This window comes from Myotis myotis, unplaced genomic scaffold, assembly GCF_014108235.1.
Source record: "Myotis myotis isolate mMyoMyo1 unplaced genomic scaffold, mMyoMyo1.p scaffold_m19_p_1, whole genome shotgun sequence".
Taxonomy (NCBI): Eukaryota; Metazoa; Chordata; class Mammalia; order Chiroptera; family Vespertilionidae; genus Myotis; species Myotis myotis.
The window spans coordinates 106,052,265-106,075,533 of record NW_023416313.1 but is presented as its reverse complement, the minus strand read 5'-3'; the positions used below and the strand labels follow the sequence as shown (position 1 = coordinate 106,075,533).

At 38.6% G+C, this 23,269-nt stretch overlaps 2 protein-coding genes across 4 annotated transcripts; one reads left to right on the top strand and one right to left on the bottom strand.

The window, feature by feature from the left end:
• Positions 1-8,633: 8,633 nt before the first annotated feature.
• Positions 8,634-20,028, bottom strand: CUNH14orf28 (chromosome unknown C14orf28 homolog). 3 transcript variants are annotated; one of them, XM_036346751.1, is made up of 6 exons: positions 19,891-20,028; positions 16,007-16,531; positions 13,687-13,776; positions 12,937-13,024; positions 11,530-11,664; positions 10,430-10,565 (listed from the first exon to the last, which is right to left on the bottom strand). In XM_036346751.1, exons 2-5 carry the CDS (start codon positions 16,528-16,530, stop codon positions 11,575-11,577), a joined length of 792 nt encoding a protein of 263 aa, XP_036202644.1. In that variant the 5' UTR covers position 16,531; positions 19,891-20,028; the 3' UTR covers positions 10,430-10,565; positions 11,530-11,574. The 3 variants fall into 3 exon arrangements, with proteins under 3 accessions (XP_036202633.1, XP_036202640.1, XP_036202644.1); XM_036346740.1 differs by lacking the exon at positions 12,937-13,024 and having other exon boundaries at positions 8,634-10,565; XM_036346747.1 differs by lacking the exons at positions 12,937-13,024; positions 19,891-20,028 and adding an exon at positions 17,976-19,532 and having other exon boundaries at positions 8,634-10,565.
• Positions 16,701-22,030, top strand: LOC118667901 (ribonucleoprotein RB97D-like). Its single transcript, XM_036331646.1, has 3 exons — positions 16,701-16,746; positions 19,532-20,435; positions 21,691-22,030. Exons 1-2 carry the CDS (start codon positions 16,701-16,703, stop codon positions 20,356-20,358), a joined length of 873 nt encoding a protein of 290 aa, XP_036187539.1. The 3' UTR covers positions 20,359-20,435; positions 21,691-22,030.
• The last annotated feature ends 1,239 nt before the right edge of the window (positions 22,031-23,269 follow it).

The window sequence follows — 23,269 nt, the reverse complement described above, 5'->3', positions numbered from 1 at the left end:
CACCCTTTTCTGATAAAAACTGTCAGCAAAGTGGGAATTGAGGGATCATACCTCAACATAATAAAAGCCTTATATGAGAAACCTACAACCAACATCATATTCAATGGGCAAAAACTAAAACCATTTCACCTAAGACCAGGGATGCCCACTTTCACCACTCCTGTTCAACATAGTCCTGGAAGTGCTAACCATAGCAATTAGACAAGAAGAAGAAATAAAAGGTAACCAAATTGGAAAAGAAGACATAAAAATGTCATTATTCATAGATGACATGACATAGAAAACCCTAAAGACTCCATCAAAAAATTATTAGACTTAATAAATGAATTCAGCAATGTAGCAGGATACAAAATTAATTCCAAGAAATCTATGGCATTTCTATACACCAATAGTGAATTTACAGAAAGAGAGACTGAAAAATCAATCCCATTTACCATCACATGAAAAAAATTAAGATACCTAGGAATAAACTTAACTAAGGAGGTAAAAGACCTCTACTCGGGAAACTACAGAACGTTGAAAAAGAGATAGAAGAAGACATAAAAAGAGATAGATGGAAGAACATACCGTGTTCATGCATTGGTAGAGTCAATATCATAAAATGTCCATACTACCCAAAGTAATCTATAGATTCAATTCACTCCCCATTAAAATACCAACAGCATATTTCACAGACCTAGAACAAACTCTCCAAAAATTCATCTGGAATAAAAAAAGACCCCGAATAGCTTCAGTGATCCTGAGAAAGAAGAACAAAGTAGGTGGGATCTCAATACCAGATATCAAAGCCACTGTTCTCAAAACTGCCTGGTACTGGCACAAGTACAGACATATAGACCAATGGAATAGAATAGAGAACCCAGAAATCAACCCAAACCACTATGCTCAGTTAATAGTTGACAAAGTAGGCAAGAACATACAATGCAGTCAAGATAGTCTCTTCAATAAATGGTGTTGGGAAAATTGGATGGATACATGCAAAAAAATGAAACTAGACCACCAACTTACACCACACACAAAAATAAACTCAAAATGGATAAAGGATTTAAACATAAGACAGGAAACCATAAAAATACTAGAGGAATCCACAGGCAGCAAAATCTCAGACATACGCCGAAGCAATTTCTTCACCGTTACAGCTCCTAGGGCAGTGGTTCTCAACCTGTGGGTCACGACCCCTTTGGCAGTCGAACGACCCTTTCACAGGGGTTGCCTAAGACCATCCTGCATATCAGATATTTACATTATGATTCATAACAGTAGCAACATTACAGTTATGAAGTAGCAACGAAAATAATTTTATTGTTGGGTCACAACATGAGCAACTGTATTTAAAGGGCCAGAAGGTTGAGAACCACTGAATTTTACAGTAACCAAGACTTGGAAGCAGCCCAAGTGCCTATCAATAGATGAGGAGATTTTTTATTTTTTATTTATTTATTTATTTTTTAAAATATATTTTATTGATTTTTCACAGAGAGGGATAGAGAATTAGAAACATTGATGAGAAAGAAACATCTATCAGCTGCCTCTTGCACACCTCCTACTGGGGATGTGCCCGCAACCAAGGTACATGCCCTTGGCCATAATCGAACCTGGGACCTTTCAGTTCGCAGGCCGACGCTCTATCCACTGAGCCAAACCGATCAGGGCAAGGAGATTTTTTGAAAAGGTACATTTACACAATGGAATACTACTTGGCTGAAAAAAAAAATAAAAAAAAAAAAAAAAAAGAAAGAAAAGAAAAGAAAAAAAAAAAGATAAAGGAAAAAGGAATCTTACCTTTTGGGACAAAAAGGATGGACCTGGAGAGTATTATCATGAGTGAAATAAATCAGTTAGAAAAGAAAAGTGCCATATGATTTTACTTACATGTGGAATCTAATGAACAAGATAAACTAACAAACAAAATAGAAACTGACTCATAGATACAGAGAACAGACTGACAGCAGTCAGAGGGGATGGACATTGTGGGGGTGGGTGAAAAAGCAAAGCAAAACAAAACAAAACAAAAAACTCACAGACACAGACAACAGCATGGTGGTTACCAGAGGGAATATGGGTAAGGGGTGGTGGAAGAAGGAAAAGTAGTTTAGGGTAAAGGAAGGATAAATGGTGATGGAAGGAGACTTGACTTGGGGTGGTGAACACACAATATTATATACAAAGGAATTATTATAGAATTGTACCCAGAAAACCTATATAAATTTATTAACCCCTGTCCACAGTAAATTTAATAAAAAAGAACGAAAAGTTTATAATTTTTAGTGTACTTGAATCCTTTATTGAGTAAAGCAGAATCTAAATAAGGATGGACTAATCACTTTTGTTATTGTGATCAGAAAGAAAGTCTTGGAAGGTATATTCTTGTGTGTGTCCCGAGGAGACTTATGAGTTTAAATAGCAGTGGTCCTAGAATCTATTTGAGTAGGTGGTTCCCACTGTATAGAAGGGGATGTGTCAAAAAAGTTTTAGAGCCTGATTTTAAAAGATTTTGAATAAATGATTTTGGACAATTTTGAGCAGGAACAAGGTAGGATATTTCATTATTATTTAGTATCAAGGGAAATTTAAGTTATTAACTTTTCTCCAACATTTCAACCTTTGCTTTATTTGTTCTTGCATTTCAAACTAATTAATGAATTTAACATTTTTTCCAGTTTAATATCATAATTTGTTCTTGAGCTTAATTGCCCACAGAAAGGCCAGCCAATAAACTCAAAATATTCACAGAGCATTTAGTTTATTTTCTACAGCAGTGCTACTTACCTACTAATTTCATTTCTTTTTTTTTTTTTAGAGAATTTTTATAAGAATTTATTTGAGCCAAGCTGAGCCTAATTTCATTTCTTAACAAAATATTAAAAGAGAAATCAACAATAACAGTAGCTAACATTTTCATGGTTCTTACTCTGTGCCACACACTAAATGCTATACATAATTCAGTTAATCCTCACCACAGCCTTACGAGATATATTCTATTATCTCCATTTTACAGTAGAAACAGAACAGAGATGTTAAACAACAGACTCAAAGCACACAGTGACCGTGTTAGAATTTAAACCCAGGCAATCTGGCTTTAGATTGCCATCTTCTTACCTCTCCCTTAGGGCATAAAATTCAGTAGTGGAGGACTGATGATACTAGAGATATAACAGTGGTAGTGTGGTCGCATCTCACGATTCACCTCGAAAATGCAATTTCTTAACCTTTTTTCCCGAGTGAAAAATGTCAATCCTGAATCAGGTCTTCTGGCATTTGCATAAGATCTCCAGGAACAGAGATTCCTAACCCTTTCAAAAGAAGAAAGAAAGCATAGAGGAGTCCAGAAACCATGAGAGTTGGGAAAGCAGATGAAGAAACAAACCAGAGTCAACTGACAAATGTTATTTGGACTGGGGTGTTGTTGGCAGAGAGCATAGCTAACCTCACCAAAGACATCACCACTGAATGTTATCCCCAAACTATGGGTGTGTCATAGAACAGAAGGAAAACTGGACTTGCCTCACCCAAATCCTAAAGTAGATTTATACTTTAAAGCCAGAAAGTTCCTTTACATTCCATACTGAGGAGCGTCTGCCACCTATTGTTCATGTAGAAGACTACAGGAGTTGGAAATCCAGTCCTGCCCCTCCACAAGTTAACTCATTCACCAAGTATTCAGAGGGCCCATCCCAATGGCCCTCCACTTTCCTCTCAAGTCTCTTCCCTCTTACTAAAAATAGAAAATATTTGAGATTATGAATCTTTGTGAATTACTTTAACTATAATAAACCTCTCTCTAAATGTGATGGTGTTTGAAAATTCTTTTATTTTTAATTTTAAGATTTATAGCTTTCTAACAGAATTTAAAGGTGGTTAGGCTTTGTGGGTAGAGTTAGAGGCAGTAGCACTGACAGTTGCCCTTGAAATCACAAACTGGACTGTCTTTCCTCCCCAACCCTCTTTGCCAGAATGCTAGGCAGCAACTGTGAAGGGCTTGAGGACTTCATCACAGAAGTCTGCTGACCTCCTCTGTACTATCAAAGCCTCAGGTACTTACCCTGCCATAGTACCTCCCTTTGTGCAATCATTGATTGACACATCTTTCCCTTTTTCTAGATGTGTACACCTTCAGGGAAGAAATCATATCTAGTTCAACTAGCAAACAGCAGATAGTAAATATGTATTGAGTGCTACAGAGAAAGTATGTCTGATATTAATTTGTTCTAGCTTGCAGCTCCCAAATCACCACTATGCCAGACTCCAGGAGAATACATTTCTTATTTCAAAGCCCTAACTCCTTGGTCCTCTTCAGTACTAGGCAGCCATGCTGGATGTCTCAAAAAGGTTTTACCAGTATGAACCAATGATTTTCACTGGGTGGAGAAATCATAGATGATCATTTTTTTCTTTACACTTTTTTTGGGGGACTTATTGTTTTTTAAAACTAATTGATATGTTATTTTTATAATTATATTAAAAAGTAACACTACAGCCCAGCTGGAGTGGCTCAGTTGGTTGAGCATCATCTTGTGCACCCAAAGGTTGCCAGTTTGATTCCTGGTCAGTGCATACACATGGGTTGAGGGTTTGATCCCCACTTGGGGAGTGTACAGGAGGCAACTGATCCATGTTTCGCTTCTCTCCCCTCTCTCTCTCTCTTTTTCTCTCTGTCTCCCTTCCCTCCCTCCTCCTCTTACTCTCCTTAAGTCCTCAAGTGCTCAAGTGAGGATTAAAAAAAGAAAAAAACTGCCCTAACCGGTTTGGCTCAGTGGATAGAGCATCAGCCTGCAGACCGAAAGGTCCCAGGTTTGATTCCCGTCAAGGGCATGTACCTTGGTTGCCAGCACATCCCCAGTAGGGGGTGTGCAGGAGGCAGGTGATCAATGTTTTTCTCTCACTGATGTTTCTAACTCTCTATCCCTCTCCCATCCTCTCTGTAAAAAAATCAATAAAATATATTAAAAAAAAAAAAAAAGCCTGGCCAATGTGGTTTAGTGGTTCAGTGTCCACTCAGTTCGATTCATGGTCAGGGCACATGCCCGGATTGCAGGCTCAGTCCTCAGTAGGGGCATGCAGCTGATCAATGTTTCTCTCTCATTGAGGTTTCTATCTCTCTGTCACTCTCCTTTCCTCTCTCTATAAGGTCAATAAAAACATATTTTAAAAAAAGAAAAAAATAACTACAGAATTCAAAGGGAAAACAAGGAAGTAATAAAACTAAGAACAGATTTCTTTTTTTTTAAAAATCTCCCTTCCTCCCCTCTCCCCCATACTCTCTTCTACCTCCTCTGATCCTCCTCTCCCTCTGGGAATTACATATAGTTGTCTTTGTCTATGAGTTGTTTTTTTTTTTCTTCTTAATTTCTTCACCTTTTTCACCCAGCCTCTCAACCTCTCTCTCCTCTGACAGTTGTCAGTCTGTTCTCTATTAGTCATTTTCTATTTTGTTAGTTTATTTTATTCATTAGATTCCACATGAGTGAAATAATTTGGTACTTACCTTTCTCTGACTGGCTTATTTCACTTAGTATGCTTACCAGGTCTATTCATCATTTTTTATTATTTTACTAGAGGCCTGGTGCACAGAATTCATGCAGGGGGGTGGTCCCTCAGCCTGGCCTGCACCCTCTCCAATTTGGGATCCCTCTCGCAATCCGGAACCACTGGCTCCTAACCGCTCACCTGCCTGCCTGCCTGATCTCCCTAACTGCTCCTCTGCTGGCCTGATCACCCTAACTGCTCCCCTCCTGGCCTGATTCCCCTGCCTATCTGCACTTCCCTCCTGGCCTGATCCCCCTAACTGCCTATCTGCTCTCCCCTCCTGGCCTGATCCCCCTAACTGCCTGTCTGCTCTCCCCTCCTGGCCTGATCCCCCTAACTGCCTATCTGCTCTCCCTTCCTCTCCGTGCCCTTTGAACCCCTGGTGCAGAGAGCTGAGAGCTCTCTGCTGCAGCCCCGCCCCTGTCCTGATTGTTTGTTATGTGATGGCATCCCAGCAATTTGCATATTCCTCTATTACTAGTTTGTTTTTTGCGTCCAAGTAGTATTCCATTGTGTACCATAGCTTTTTATCCACTGATTTTTAGAGAGAGTGGAAGAGATGGAGGAGAGGGTGAGAGAGAAACAGCTAGATGAGAAAGACACATTGATTGGTTGCCTCCCATACTCACCCCCGCTGGGGAACCTGCAACTGAGCTATGTGCCTTTGACTGAGAATTGAACCTGGGATCCTTCAGTGCATAGGCTGACACTCTAACCACTGAGAAAACTGGCCAAGGCTGGACCATAGCTTGGGCTGTTTCCAAATCTTGGCTATTGTAAAAAATGCTGCAATGAACATAGGGGTGTATATATTCTTTCAAATTAGTGTTTTGGGTTCCTTTGGATATATTCCCAGGACTGGAATCACTGGGTCATAAGGCAGTTCCATTTTTAATTTTTTGAGGAAACTCCACACTGCTTTCCACAACGGCTGCACCAGTCTGCATTCCCACCAAAGGTGCATGAGGCTCCCTTGTCTCTGTATCCTCACCAACACTTGTTTGTTGTTTTATTGATGATAGCCCTTCTGATAGGGGTGAGACATGTCATTGTAGTGAGCAGATTTTTTTGTTGTTGTTAATCCTCACCCGAGGTTATTTTTCCATTGATTTTTAGGGAGAGTGGAAGACAGAGGGAAAGACAGAGAGAAACACCGATGTGAGAGAAACACATCAATTGGTTGCTTCCTGCATATGCCCCAACCAGGCCCGGGCTAGAGAGGAGCCTGCAACCAAGGGGTGTGCCCTTGACTGGAATTGACCCGGGACCTTTTGGTCCATGCCAACATTCTATCCACTGAGCCAAATCAGCTAGAATGGATTTCTTTCTTTTCATAAAAAAATATATTTTTATTGATTTCAGAGAGGAAGGGAGAGGGAGAAACATCAATGAAGAGAATCATTGATTGCCTGCATCCTGCATGCCCCCGCCCCCCCCCCCCCCCCCCCCCCCCTGCCCCGGGAATTGAGTCTGCAACCCTGGCATGTGCCCTGACCAGGAATCGAACTGTGACCTCCTGGTTCATAGGTCGACACTCAACCACTGAGCCATGCTGGCTGGGTGGAACAGCAGATTTCTAATTCTACCATGGCTAACTTGACTGCACAGGTCATTTGCTCCCAAGCTCCTATTCTAGTCCATATCACTTTTGAGGGCCCTAAAGAGCTGCTCACTTTTTCATTTTCAAGATAATTCCTCTTGATAGCTTCCAGCAGACCTCACTGAGGAAAGAATGGAAGTCTATAGAACTGATTGCTCATTGAGGGTAAATAACCTAATATACCCACTCAGGTACTTATCAGCATATAAAGAAATTACTTTACAGAGACTCCCCAACTAACTTTTTTCTTAATTTCCCAGAGATAGAGTAAAAGTTTATGTTTTCCTCAGAATCAAATTAAAATGTGAAGTTAAAAGCTGTCCAGGTGACCCTAGTGAACCCGGGGTCAGCAGGGTGGGTTGGAACCTGTTAGTAAGGCAGCATTAAGATGCACTTCAAAAGCTATGTGAGTTTAGCTTTTAATGCAGAAACATTTGATGCTGATTTTAAATGTTGGAGCATTAATAAAGGATGATGAGAATACAAGGTGAGGCAAAAGTAGGGTTATAGTTGTGAGTAGGCGAGACAGAGTTTATTCTTGTATTATTTTCCATACAAACAACTGTAAACCTACTTTTGCCACACTGTGTATACGTTTGCTTTGGCTGTAATTTAATACTTGTTGCAGTCATTTTTATGTGAACTGCTCACCCTTTCTTCTTATAGTGTATTACAGTTATTTTCAAAAAACTGTCATGAGTTCATTTAATTATAAAACTAAACTGTCAATATGTTTAATAAGTACAGCTTTTTATGTCATAGTAGTTATCTGCTTATATAGCTTAGTTGTTTGCTCATAATCTGAGAATGTAATAGATATAGAATTTACCCTAATAAGCATGCAAAGCTTGCCTGTAGTCAGTTACCTTTAGTTTTTTTCCTCTTTGATAGGATCAGATGCAGTGAGAAGGCCTCAGATATTAAATAAAGTCTAATAATTAATAGTGAAAAGTCACCCTGAAGGATACATCTAAGTAAGATCATCTGCTAAATTGGGAGGGAAAAGTTTTCTTTTTCTGAAGAGAAACTGGAAATTCCTCCTTAAATTTGCTGTATTTATTCTTTATACCCCTCTGAGGCCAGGGTTTAAAAATCATTTTTGCTTTCCCCATAGGTATAATTATGATTTGTGGCATTTTGATTAAAAATATATTCTGATTATTCCCTCAGAACTTTGCCCCTTCACCCCAATTTCTCTAAGGGTGTTTAAGGTTATAAAGAATGTTCCATGCCCTCACCTTAACATTCTGCCAATAATCGAATTCATTCTTTTTCACCCCTTTTCTACTATTTGGTCAGCAGGAATAATTTTTTCTTTCTACCAATCAACCATTACCATAAAAATTAACTACCTATTACCTTAAAACCCCAGCCATCTGGGGTCCAGAAGACATACTTAAAAATTCCATTACACATTAATAAATCCATTACTCATAGGAGCTACTGTCTAAATAATAATAAAAAAGATCTGAAAAGTTCATTAGTAAGAATCTGGGAGACTTTCCTGTACATGAAAGAGGTAGAAAAAATACGTTTATTAGCATGTTCAAGGTAGTCAAGTTTTTAACAAATATCTAATTCCTCACAACAACCCTGTGAGGTAGGTAAGTCACTGTTTTGTGATAAACTAACATCATTCCAAATAAAGTGCAATTCCTAAAAAAATAAATCTGCAGTAGGAATAATTTTGTTAATGATACCATTTATGTATATACTAGAATTTGTGTTTCTGTATACTCTGATTCATGCAATAAGGTGTCCCTAGAAAAGTTTACTGCAAATCAAATTCTATTTAAACACACGTGGGGAACTATTTAAATAAACTTTGGGGTGAAGTTTTTTGTAAAATAAATCAGTATTTTTAATCTTATGTAAAAAAGGAATTTTCTTAGTATTTGCTCAAAGTGAGGCATTCTCAACAAATTTTCACTCACATTTATCCAATCTTCGGTATATTCTCTCAGTATGGCACTATGCCAATTTAAGACTTAATTTACTAAATTAAAACTTAGCAATTTGGTATATGGCAGTGACCTGGGTTATCATATAGAAATCTCCAATATGTTGTGCTCAATCTCAACCCAAAACCTATGGTAGAAATGAAATGTAAACACAAAAAAATTGGAATTAACTTCAAAAAATATTTTTCCTTAAGAACATTACTTAATTTTTTCCTTTACATCACAAAAGAGAGATCTTAGGGTCTTTGAAGAGAAACACAATATTCTGTTATCTATACAATTCTAGTGATTTTTATTGCAAATTAAAGCCTGATTTTACCAATTTACTATTTATAAGGGAGCTAGCAGATATTACTATAAAAATTTAAGTGTCTTTTTTTTCCCTGTAGCAGTATGACTTACTAGGAAAAGAAATATTCCCAAGCACCCATTTTTTCTTAAGTATATATTTAAAGTACATTTCTACTGTTAATCCAACATTAGTAAACATCCAGTTGCCTAATTTTTTTTATGGTTGTCTTATCTGAAAAATACATTTCTACTGGAGAATTTCCATTACATTTAATTAGGAGATAGATATTTAGATTAGTTATATAATTTATTTTGAACAATAACTCCAATTACGCTCAGGAACTTAGTTAACACTTAAAATCCACTGGCAGGTTTATAATACTTTAGCAAGTGGTTAAAGGAATTTGCCATTGTAAAAAATTATTCAAGCCCAGAAAAATCATTCTCACCAAAATTTTTAAAAATTAGGCAAAACAACAGGTAAAATAGACTAAGCCATCTATAACCTGTACATTCAAATACATACGAATCCAATAGTGCACTTTGGATTATAGTGAGGTAGGGCAAAGAAATAAAGTCAAATACATTTTGAACTGTGAAATTTATATAAACTGAAACAGTGACTTGTACCCAGGTTTTAGCTGAATATAAACAAAAATTTTGAGAATTCAATGACAAAGTATTTTCTTAGATTCAAGGACAGAATTGTAAAAAAAAACCTTTGAGGTACATATAAATAAAAAATACAAAGATATATTTTCTCTCAACATAAAATATGCTTGTATAAAAATAACCCACGATATAGAAAAAAGAAATACAAACATTTTTGCATAGATTCTCCATATAAAATATTTACCTGGGGCTAAACACTGGAAAATACACCTCTGAAACTAATATAGTTGAACTATTTTTCTTGGATACCAAGTATATAGAAAATAAAAGCCCTTCATCTTAGGGAGCATGGGCAGGAGGGAAAACAATTAAATTTAGCATCAGTCTATATTTATTTCTCTGCTGCTCGAATATAAACCAATGATGACAAGAGGAGAAACTCTGGGGGTTTATTTAACAAAATTAAATTCACATTTCTGAGGCCATCATAATGCATCCAATGTCCATCAATCTGGAAAGCTGCAGAATAATGATGTTCCTCTTTGTTAAATAATGTGGCACCTTCCAACAAATACCTGTAAATTCAATGACAAAGTGTAGCAGAAAATTACAATACTTTGTTCTTAAGAGAAATATTCCTTAAATTCTTAACTAAGGAAAAAAAATTGAGATTGTTTGCATTGTATTCCCTGAAAAAGATATCCATCTAAAAAAACTAATGTACAATAATGGGTAATTAAGAATAAAACATTTAAGAATTTAAAAAATTGATATAATTTAAGAATTAAAAAAAAAACTTAATTCATAACCTGTATGGTTCTATTAAGAGAAAACACACAAAAAACTTTTAAAGCAAAAAGTTAAAGGAACCCTGCATGTCCTAATTTGTATGCAGATATTTTTATCTATAATAATGATGGTAACATTTTATTTAAAAATTTTTTTAAAGATGCCCTGACTGGGGATTGAACCCTGTAAACCTGGCGCATTGGGACAATGCTCCAACCAACTGAGCTACCTGGCCAGAGCCAGTAATATTTTATTTTTAAATGATGACTTCATACCATATACTACTTTGACTTGAAATACCAGTAATAATCAGAATTTACTGTTTACTATATATAGGTACTATCCTAAACATTTTCGTGTGCTATGTAAATTAAATCCTCACAGTAATGGCACCCCAGATAAATAGATATTGTCATCTCTGCTTTACAGATAAGAAAACTGATAAGTAAACTTGTTTTATAAGCTATGTGACCTTACTGGTCCACAGTCACATAGCTTATAAATGGTGGGGCTGGGTTTGAACCCAATTCTTTCTATTCCATAATTTAAGCACCTAACCAATATGCACCCTGTCGGCAACTAACTTCCTGTAGTAGATGCTGATCCTATTCAGTATACACAAATTTAAAGACAGCCATGATCTAAATAATATTTCCTTACGGGCTAGAAGAAGTCATACCAGAATAGCAGAAAAACATAAAATAAATTTATTTTTCACTAATTTTACAAAACAAACAAAAAACCACCTACTTGTGATCAGATAAATCCAAATAATAGGGTACATATGCCAGATCTTCAGATTTCCAATGCTGCATATTTAAGACAACAAAAGGAGGTGCCCCATGACAGAAAACTCGTTGGGAGAATTCTCTTAAGCCACCACACCTAAAATTGAAAGTAGGCATGAGCTTTATTAAACTTGGAATAAAGCTGCCTTTTATCACTTTTGGGTTGTCTTTATTACTTCATGTCATAAGCATAAATATCTATTTTAGGCATGGGTAATAGTGTAGCTATATTAATACCTTTATACAAGGTGGGCAAAAGTAGGTTTAGAGTTGTGAGTTCACAAAACAGTTTATTCTTGTATTATTATTTAGTGCTAGAGGCCCGGTGCATGAAATTTATGCAGTGCGCGGGGGGCGGGGTGGGGGGGCCCCCTCAGCCCGGTCTGCGCCCTCTTGCAGTCTGGGAGCCCTCACTCCTTACCACCCGCCTGATCGCTGCTCCTTACCACTCGGCTCGCTGCTCCTTAGCATGCGGTGGAGGCGGGAGAGGCTCCTGCCACTGCTGCTGCACTCACCAGCCATGAGCCTGGCGTCTGTCTAAGGGCACTGACCATCAGGGGGCAGCTCCTGTGTTGAGCGTCTGCCCCCTGGTGGTCAGTGCGCATCACAGTGACCGGTCGTTCTGGTCGTTCCGCCGTAACGGTTGCTTAGGCTTTTATTATATAGATTGTATTATTTATTTGTATTCAAACTGTAAATCTACTTTTGCACACCCTTGTATATCTATTTCCAGAAGTTTACAAGCTCTAAGATTCTATATGCAAGAAATGATACTTTTAAAAACTCCAGGAAAAGCTAGCTGCTTTATCTAGGCTATAAAAGTGAGTAGCTTTTATTTTTAGATACATTTTTCTTTATCTAAGATGGTTTCAAAGGGAAATAATGACAGAGATGTGAAAATAGGATTCTTACAGGCCTCTTTAGACGAGATATAATTTCCTAATTGCTTCCTTTTGCCATTGAATGAAGCAAATTCTATTTTCTTAGCAGCATCAGGTATTAAGCATATGGATCAGAATTCAACAAATACAGTTATACAGTAAAATCTCGATTAACCGGAATGTTCAGGGTATAGTATTTTGGTTAACATCACTGACTAAACAAAATTAACAGGAAAACCATTTTGCTTTAGTATTGGTTGCTAAAATACATTAGTTCACTCTCTGAACTCAAGTACAATTAACTGAAAATATTTTATTCTTTCCTTCTTCAGTGATTAATTAGCTGTAAGATCATCATTCTAAATATTTATTCTCATTGTACAATAATGTAGATATAGAAATTAAGAGGTTGGGATGAATATATTCTTTCTACCCCTTTGGATTTCTATTTTTAAAAAATTTTATTAAATTTTTTGGTTGCAATTTACCTTTCTCCTAAATGAGGAGTGCAGAAAAAATCCAGTTAATTGAGGGTGCCGACTATCTGGGTTCCGGTTAAGCAAGGTTTTATTGTACCTACTCAGCAGTGGGGAAAAAAAGAAAAGGCATTTGCTTTGTATTCATCAATTAACTATCCTATATAATAAAAGGCCAGCAACCATAATGGCGTTAATGACCAGAACGATTGATCAACCAGTCGTTAGGAGGTGTATTGACCACCTCTCGATCCCAACCCCCATCCCACAGGCTCTGATCACTGGATGGCCAACGGGGAACCACGGGGAACCACGGGGAACTGGGGTGGGTGGCGGCGGGGCGGGACTGGGGACTGGTGAGTGGGCAGAATGACCGACCTCTTGGTCTCTCCCCCCAGCCCGCAGACTCCGATTGCTGGATGGTGAACGGGGAACCACAGGGAACTACGGGGAAGTGAAGTGGGTGGCGGCAGGGCGGGACTGGTGACTGGCAAGCAGCAGAAGATGGCCTGGATCGCAGGCTAGGCCTACTCTCCCATGCACCATTTTGTGCGCTGGGCCTCCAGTAGTATTATATTCTACTTGGTAATGACAATGCAGAATAAGTATAGGAAACTAGAAGGTGTTAAGATTTTAAAAATATTAGACTTCCTAAATACTTATGAGTATCTATTTCATATAGTATTAACATCAAAGAGATATCAGTCCAGGTTTCTTTATAAAAAACACAGAATACTTTCATCTTAAATGTCATATACTCACCCCCGCTCTTCACACAGTTCAATCCTGGAACAGAATAACTCAGCCACAGCCAGTCGTATCAAGTTTCCATGTGGAATTTCTTGGGGAGGACTACAAGAATTGCAAAATGCATGTAAGAACTGCTTCAACATTTTACAGGCAAATACATTATTAGGATTACAAAATTTACAGGTCAATTCATTATTAGCAAATCCAATAAAAGTATAACCTCTGTTACTCATCTTTGTACTTCTTGTAAATAGTAGAGAAACCAGTTACATTTAATAAATGTCAATGCATGAAGCTTTCCAAGAAATATTAAATCTTTCTGTAAACTGATGCTGAAATCTGCAGTAGTTGTTACTTTAAAAAAATTTCCAGAGAATTTAGCAGAAGGGGGAAGAAATTAGGACCCAGAATCAGGAAGGCAGCTGATTAGTTACTAAAATTGCTAGCCTAAGTTGCAGCCACTGTTGGCCTCACTTACTTGATTTATTAAAAAACTTTTTTCCACCTATTTCAGAAGTTGTTTTAAATATAGGATTAAATAAAATATGCAAAAGCTTAAAAAGTAGAGTATAATAAAATATTTTATTGAGAAACACAAAATATTAGTATTAATATAGTACTATAAATATTTCACTATAGTTTCAAAACATATTCAGATTAAAATATTAGTTTTTTAAAAAACAAGACAAATTTCTGAAATACTTTAAGTTGTGGTTTTAAGTAACAGAACTTTTTTGCCTGATTTGAAAATCAACATCCTTATATCAGCAATACAGGAAAATGGACAAAGTATATTTCAGAAAAAAAGAGACATTGACTCTAAAAAGAATAAAATATCTTCAGTGTACCATGATATTATAATATTAAAGTAAATGTGCAATAAAGAAATATGAACTTAGTAAGTTAGTGTATGTGAGGTATATCCTTCAAATAGAACAATCTATTAGGCTGTTTTTCTGGACCATAGGGCCAAATACAATTTCTGACAACAATGTGTTTGAGTTTGTTTTTCTGTCCTGTTTTTTCACTGACAATTATCCCTTTTCCAGCTCATGTCCCTTGGGGGCTTTAATGTTTCCTAACACTCCATAGGGCTTGCCAGTTTGGCCTTCCTCCCTGTCATTTACTAGCCTGGAGGTCTGCCTTCGTTCTGAAAGCGAAAAATACTTAGGCTACCAGCACCTTTCCTAGCCAGTGAAAATGCTCCTCATAGCCACATCTCCAGGTGTTAAGGTTCTAAGTTTGTGATTTCTGTCTATAATTATTGAAAGTACATGGAGTACTTTCAATCTTTTTTTAAAACGGATTTAAAAAAAAAATAATTAAAAATTGATTTTAGAGGAAGGGGGGGGAAGGAGAGAGGGAGAAGGAGAGGGAGAAGGAGAGGGAGAGGGAGAGGGAAAGAGGGAGAGGGTGAGGGAGAGAGGGAGGGAGGGAGGGGGAGAGGGAGAGAGAGAGAGAGAGAGAGAGAGAGAGAGAGAGAGAGAGAGAGAGAGAGAGAGAGAGATCAGTTGCTCCCATACGTGCCCCCATGGGGGATCAGACCCACAACCTGGGTATATGCCCTGACCTGGAATCAAACCCGCCACCAACCGAGCCACGGCTCAATTTTCTTATTCATGTAGAACTAGCCCACTCAACATAGATCTATTCAAAAGGTGAAACATTACATTGGAAACACATATTGGATAGTGTTTTTCAAGAGGTTACATTTGTGATGCAGAAATTCATTATCTACAAAATCACATTAGTAAATCAAAGGGCAATATATTTTGCACTCTCAATAATTCATTACTTTGCAAGCGAAATGGTTATCAGTTGGTTTTGTAAAGTAAATTCTAAGATGTTTGGATATTTCTGTCATGGGACTAAAGAGTCTTGAATTTGTGTGGTTGATTTGTCTAATTACAGTGTTGTACTTTAAGAAGTACTTGGACTATATATTTATATTTATAGCACTTCATTAAAAAAGTTGTATACTGTTTCTAAAAGTGACAAAACAGCCCTGGTTGGTTGGCTCAATGGAAAGAACATTGGCCTGTGCACCAAAGGGTCCCAAGTTCGATTCTGGTCAAGGGCATGAACCTAGGTTGCAGGCTCCTCCCTTGCCTGGGCCCTGGTCAGGAAATCTGAAGGAAGCAACCAATTGATGTGTTTCTGTCACATCGATGTTTCTCTCTGTCTTTCCCTCTCTCTTTCCCTCTCTCTAAAAGATCAATGGAAAAATTATCCTCAGGTGAGGATTAACAAAAAAAAAAAATAATTTTTTTTTATTTTTAAAAAGTGACAAAACAAACTTTAGAGCAGATAAAAGGCTTTTAGAGAAACTTACTTTATATTAATTGTACGCTGCTGATCTTCCTGCACTCGAATTGGGCATCGCCAATTGGAACAGTAACTCTCTTGTATGGTAGACATGAGATTTTCGAGATTTTTTGTAAAATTATCATGTTCATTCCCAAACAAATCGATTATTAATGAAGCTTTATGAACTTCAGATTTATATTGCTGTTTTTCCATCTTGTCCCAAATCCAAAGTAGCTTCACAGTTGTAAAACTGTAGGTGTCCATTAAATAAAGAAAACAGTCTACAAACTCTCTACCTAAATGAAGAGAGAGTTCCCTGGGAAAATTTTCATTTTCATGAAGAATGACATATAATAACATCAAGAATCCATCTATGGTGCAGGTATTTTTCAGTCTTATTTCAACATAGAGTGGTGTACAGGATACTGCTTTGCGGCCAGCTTTGATAGTAAAAACACCTCCCCAAGGAAGAACAGGCCTCCAAAATGAGCGATCTTGATTATAGTTATTTTTAATTGATGCTTTGATCTCTTCAAACAGTGTCTTCATCCTGCATTTTTAAAAATTAAAAGTAGAACATGTATGTGATTACATATGATATGTTTAAATGAAAATAAAGCTATCTAAAGATTTAAATTAAATTTGGTTAGATGGCCTCCCAATCCAACAAAAATATCTTAAGACAATTCTAGCTATGAGTCATTTTGGGGGCAATATACATGGTCTTTGAAAAGACCACTTCAGAAGCTGCAACCTTTTTTCGAGGTACTGAATGGCTATTTGATAGGCTCTTATATTAATTATACTGAAGATTTTCGTCTGTGATATAGGAAAACCCACTTCTAGGAATATATTCTAAGAATCCCAAAACAACCAGAAAGAATATATGCACCCCTATGTTCATAGCAGCACAATTTATAATAGCTAAGCTGTGGAAACAGCCCAAGTGCCCATCAGTAGATGAGTGGATAAAAAAGCTGTGGTATATTTATACCACGAAATACTATGCAGCTTTAAAAACGAAGGATCTCTTACCCTTTGAGACAGCATGGAGGGACCTGGAGACTATTAGTCTAAGCCAGCGGTTCTCAACCTGTGGGTCACGACCCCTTTGGCGGTCGAACGACCCTTTCACAGGGGTCGCCTAAGACCACCCTGCATATCAGATATTTACATTACGATTCATAACAGTAGCAACATTACAGTTATGAAGCAGCAACGAAAATAATTTTATGGTTGGGTCACAACATGAGGAACTGTATTTAAAGGGCCAGGAGGTTGAGAACCACTGGTCTAAGTGAAATAAGCCAGTCAGAAAGATAAATGTCACATAAGCTCACTTATATGTGGAGTCTAATGAACTGATGAATAAAATAAAACCAGAGGCATGGAAACATGGAACAGACTGGCAAATCTGAGGTAATCTCAGAGGTAAGGAGTCTGGGGGAGTGGGCAGGAAGAGACTAACCAAAGAATTTATATGCATATATGCAATACCCATGGACACAGACAACAGGGTGGTGAAGGCCTGGGCGAGTGAAAACCGGGTGGAGCAGGGCAATGGGGGAAAAGTGTGTGGGGGGGACATCTGTAATACTCTCAACAATAAAGATGGGGAAAAAAAAGAAACTGCAACCTTTTTTTTGGAGAGGCCTTTATATTATACTGCAGATTTTTTCGATGATATAGGAAAACCCTGTAATAAGCAGTCTTAAATGAAGGTAAAACTATTTAAAGATACAATCTAAATTTGGTTTTGGTATTCCTAATGTAAACTTCTTCCATCCTCCAAAATACAAGCTGTACTTCATTTTCTTGTTAATATGTGTAGTTTTACTTATAAAATGAACTGTAATGGAACCCTTATTTGGGCTACAGAATAATTACCAATTAGCTTTGAAAGATAACATAGGAAGAGTAATCATGAGACTTAACTGAATAGTAGCACAACTAATACAAATATTATTTATATGTACTTTGGGATTTTTACTTACAATCTAGGACCACGTTATATATCCGACAATTTGAGGCCGTGCTGTGAAGATTTGATTCAGAACTTGGTAAGTATCCTGATGCCCTTCTCTGCATGTTTTGGGAATGAACTGAGGTGTCCTCTCTGTTTAAATTGGTACATATCCTTCCCCCAACTCTGAGTGTAGCTAAGTATTCTGTTTTTAAAGTAATTGACAGTATTCTAACACACATGTTCATGTCATATGTATGGTATATAGAACAAAATTTTTTAAAAAAATAGAGTGATGTCCTAATAAAACTGAATAGAAAACTGCTTTACTTGGGATAAAAAAAAGTCAACTAAAAACATCATAGTACTTTCCAATATATTACTTTTATGGAAAAGTATATTTTTCATGAAAAAAGGGAAGCATCTGAGGAACAGGAAAAGAGAAGTGAGTGACTGAGGTCAGTGTCTTATTTTGACCATCTTTTCAAGTGCCACACCTTCCCAAGCATAACATGAATCCAACACTCAATACTTTGGACCTGTATATTTTATTTGCGGGAAAAATTTAGTTCAAGTTGATTTTACAACAGTAGTAGACTAAAAATTCAGTTATATGATATATAAACACAGTATTTTTGGCTTGAAGATATTCTACACTCTAAAGTATTCAATACTATATTTAGTCTGAAATGTAGATGTTTATACACAGTAACAGGTTGGCTCTAGTCAACCAATTAGGAATCAGAGGGAGTGGCAAACCTGGAACCTAAGAAAACACAAAACTCAGTTTCTTCTACAGAACTAACATATTTCTAGGGCAGATTTGAAAAAAAGTATCATAAGGCATTCAAATACTTTAAAAATGAAAATAAATTTCTTCATGGTTTATTTCTGTTGAATTTTAAAGAACTTTGTAGCAAAGTCATAGGATCGAGAGCTTGAGTTCACACTCCTACATACTACATTGAAAAGGAATCGTAAATCTCTAGTGCCTTTTTTCAAATTATCTTTTGGGCATGACCCAATGAAGAGTAAGTACAGCTCTACAAAGCAACATTTATACTTTAAGAGAATTAAACTACAATTTTATATATTTGCAATGAAACTTCTTTAGACTTTTTCAGGAAAAATAAAAAAGAGGGGCGTAGAGAGCACTGGAAGAACAAGAAGACACTTAATCTAGTATCAGCACTAATGTGGTGATGTGTCCCAAAGAATTACTAAAAATTACTTAAAAAGATGAAGAAATGCCTGCAAAGCCCTGACTAGCTTTCGCCACACCTTCTAAGATCGCTCATTAGGCACAGCATTGGACATCTTGGAGGAGTTATCCTGCCGTCTTTATTTTCCTGCCTCAACAGGGCCTCCAGTTTGAATAAACCTGCTGAACTGCCCTGACCTCTTACGGTATTTCCTTGGCAAAGCACCACCTCTTTTCCTGCGGTCCTTTCCAGGGGTGACAATCTGTACCCCACATTGGTCGTGAAAACCATACCATTTCCCCAAGGTATTGAATGCCGGACTCCCTAAAAGCTCGCGAGTTCTAAAGGTCCCGTCTGCAATCAGCGCTCTGAAATAATGGGAAAGACAGCCACGCGCCCCACCACGAAGCGGCGCGGGGCTTAGGGGTGGTGAGGAGGGGGGAGGGACGGTACCCGCTGCGGGCCCGGTGGGCACCCAGCTCAGCCCCCGGTCCGCGCTCCGGCCACGCCCACCCTGCCCCCTGCCCGCCGCACCCTGGAAGGCCTGGCACCGAGCACTGGCTCCGCACTGCGGGCGGGTCCCTGAAACAGAAGCCGGTGGAAGGCTGGACGCCGCTGTCTGCGTCCAGGCAGGGGCCCCGCAGAGCGCCTGGGACTGCTGGCAATGGGCTAGCGGACGGGGCAGCGGATGGCGTTTCCACACCCGACAGCCTCCGTCCACCGGGAAGCCGAATCCCCTCGTACCTCCTCGGGGACCGAAAACCGCCGGTGCCACCGCACCCGTCGCCGCCGCCGCTCGCTCATGGAGAGCCCGGGCTGCCGTCGCTGCCGCCGCCGACTCATGTACTAGAACCGCCGGCTGTCTCGGCCTCCCCCGGCGAGCGTGGTGGGCTCCGGCACGGCCTCCATCGCACCCGCCGCGGCGGGAGCCACAGCAGCTCCGGCGCCCAGGCCCGATCTGACCGGACCCACGGAGCCAGGACCGCGGGACGCGTTGCTTATTACGGAGGAAGATTCGGCCTGACCTCCGCCTCCCTTCCCCCAGCCCCCAGTTCCCAGACGCCCGACGGTGCTGCTGCGCAGGCGCAAAGACGCCCCAGTCAAACGTGCGTGTGTCGGGGGTGTACACAGCATTCAGCTTTGCCCAATGGGAGCGAACATCAGGTGCGGGGGGCGGGACCTCGCAGAGAGGGGCGTGGTTCCAGCGTCTGAGGAAAAGTGGAGCAACCAAAGTGGGCAGGCTTTGCACGGAGGAGGAGCTTAGTGCCAAGCCCGTTAGGCTTTTTGAGGTTTGTACCATTTTTGGACCTTCCTTGATTTGTGTTTGATTTTAGATCTTGCCTTCTCAAATTCTTAACTTAGAGGGGGAAAACTTTGTTTTCTCAGAATTATTCAAGCTTTTGCGGTTCTCAACCTGTGGGTCGCGACCCCTTTGGCGGTCGAACGACCCTTTCACAGGGGTCGCCTAAGACCATCCTGCGTATCAGATATTTACATTATGATTCATAACAGTAGCAACATTACAGTTATGAAGTGGCAACGAAAATAATTTTATGGTTGGGTCACAACATGAGGAACTGTATTTAAAGGGTCAGAAGGTTTGAGAACCACTGGAAAATTTTGAATTAGTGTATAAATGCTGCCTTTAGTGTTGAAGGTAATGCTTGGCCAAAATGTTGTAATTTATAACAAGTTAATATCCACTAAATAAATTAGATAGCTTTAATTTGTGATGAAAAATTTTTGGTTTGGATATAATAAGAAGTGACATTCAGAAATTTAAGCACGAGTTGCTTAATGCTGCAGTCTGTGGGCTCAACCATAATAGCTGTTCAGTAGGCCCTGGTTCTTGTATTCTCCCTTAAAGAGTCAAAGCCCACATGGCTTTGCTTCTGTAGAACACAGACCACCCTGGAAAACTACCTCCACCTACAATTAGAAATGGGATAATGTTGAGATTTTCCCTATCTAGTCATTCAACAGATGATTGTCTGGAAAGACAAGTGCAACCCTTAGAACACACAATTCAGAGAGCTCAGTGTCAGCCCAGCACATTACTGTGGTCCTTAGTCACAGCTGAGTCTGGTGGAGATAGAATGTCATCTTGACCAATGTGATGGTCAGCCAGACTGGGGACCTCAGTCCTCTCTCAAGGAGTCTAGTGATGGAAGGATGCAGGCTGGGAGAGAAGCCTGACTTACTGAAGTTAATTACTGCTGGTGGAGATGGGAATAAATGCATATCTCTCAGAGCAGAGGGGGAAGAAAGATGGCTCTGCCCCAAACAAAGGAATTAATAATTGTGTCAAAGTCTGATCTTTTCTGCTTTTTCTTATTATGGTATTTCACAAATGAGGAAACTGAGGCTCATTAAATAACTAGTGTGTATTGGAATTCACATGCAAAAAAGTTCACTCTCAATATTAAAACCATTCTGCAAGTAGAAAGTTCTTTAAAATGTTTATAAATTGGATTATATGTTTAATTGACAATCTCTCATAAGACATGGAATTCATTTTATACTCTTTGGGTCATTCTCTTCCAGAAAACAGACACAATAATGGTGGTTGTTACCATTTCTGGAGAATAGCAGGGCCCATTAAACTCAGCTGAGGCTTGGCCAAGGAGGGGAAGCATGAATTCCTTGCATACTTGGATAACTCACAAACCTCACTGAAGCCTTTAACCCAGATTTTCATTCTGCTTCCTTTCTGCTCCCCGCAAAGTCTGATACCTGAGTTGCAGTTTTTAAAAGACAGCTTTATTCAGGTATAATTGACAAATATATGGAGCATATTTAAAATATATAATTTGGTAAGTTTTGACATATGTATACCCTCTTGAAATCATCACTACAATCAAATGAATAAATTCATCATCCTCAAGTTTTCTCATGTCCCTTTAAACTTTTTCCCCATCCCTCTTTGCCTCTCACACCTAAGCAACCACTGATCCATTTTTTGTCATGATAGGTTCATTTGCATTTTCTAAAGTTTTATGTAAGCAGAATCAGACAGTATGTATTATTTTGGTTGGGGGTGTCTAGTTTCTTATACTTAGCATCATTATCTTGACATTCACCCACGTTGTTCTGTGTATCAATAGTTCATTCCTTTTAGTTGTTTTGCTGAATGTATTCCATTATGTGGATGTACTGCAATTTGTTTATTCACTTACCTGTTGATGGACATTTGCATTGCATCTACTTTTGGGCTGTTACCAGTGAAGCTACTATGAACAGTGTATACAACTGTTTATATGGACATACAGGAATGGGCAAAAGTAGATTTACAGTTGTTTGTATGTAAAAAAAGACATGCAGGTTATGATTATTGCAGTAGCTTTATTGGAATGTCACAATGCAACTGTAAGCCTACTTTTGCGAACCCTGTATATTTCCATTTTTTTTTCTGGGGTAAAAATCTAGAGGTGGAATGATTGGATCTCATGGTAGATGTATGTTTAACTTTGTAAGAAACTGCTGAATTGCTTTCCAGAGTGGTTGTACTATTTTACATTCCCATTTCCTCCATAACCTCACCAGCACTTGGTATGTCAATCATTTTTAATTTAAGCTGTTCTAATAGGTATGTAGTCATATCTTGTTGTGGTTTGAATTTTCCTAGTGAGTAATGAAGTTGAGCATCGTTTTATGTGCTTATTTGCCATCTGTGTATCTTTTTTGGTGAGGTGTCTGTTCAGATCTTTGTTTCATTAAAAAAATTGGGTAGTGCCTGGCCAGAGTGGCTCAGTTGGTTGAGTGTCTACCTGTGCACCAAAGGGCTGCTGGTTTGATTCCTGGTCAGGGCACATACCTGAGTTGTGGATTCGATCCCTGGTTGGGGCACATACAGAAGGCAACCAATCAATGTTTTTCTCTCTCTCCCTTCCTCCCTCCCTCTCTCTAAGCATGTCCTAGGGTAGGGGTGGGCAACCCCTGGCACACGTGTCAAACATGGCACGCCAGTAACTTTTGCTGGCATGCAAAACCTTCTCTTATAATCTTCCATTTACAATTTTTGTGAACATTTGAATGACTTAAATGTTAAATTACAAGGAACTGGCAAGACACTTGATGTTATGTTTGGTTACATAAGGCTTTTGAAAAGAAACTGGAAGTCTTT

What these genes read in the sequence shown, in the direction of transcription:
- CUNH14orf28 (XM_036346740.1), bottom strand. Translation starts at nt 16,530, where the DNA reads ATGAAGACACTGTTTGAAGAGATCAAAGCATCAATTAAAAATAACTAT. An exon ending in CAGCGTACAATTAATATAAA is followed by an intron (nt 13,777 to 16,006) that starts GTAAGTTTCTCT and finishes CAATTCTTGTAG; the next exon opens with TCCTCCCCAAGAAATTCCAC. An exon ending in TTGGATTTATCTGATCACAA is followed by an intron (nt 10,566 to 11,529) that starts GTAGGTGGTTTT and finishes TTGAATTTACAG; the next exon opens with GTATTTGTTGGAAGGTGCCA.
- LOC118667901 (XM_036331646.1), top strand. Translation starts at nt 16,701, where the DNA reads ATGGTCTTTGAAAAGACCACTTCAGAAGCTGCAACCTTTTTTCGAG. An exon ending in AGCTGCAACCTTTTTTCGAG is followed by an intron (nt 16,747 to 19,531) that starts GTACTGAATGGC and finishes ATAATGGGAAAG; the next exon opens with ACAGCCACGCGCCCCACCAC.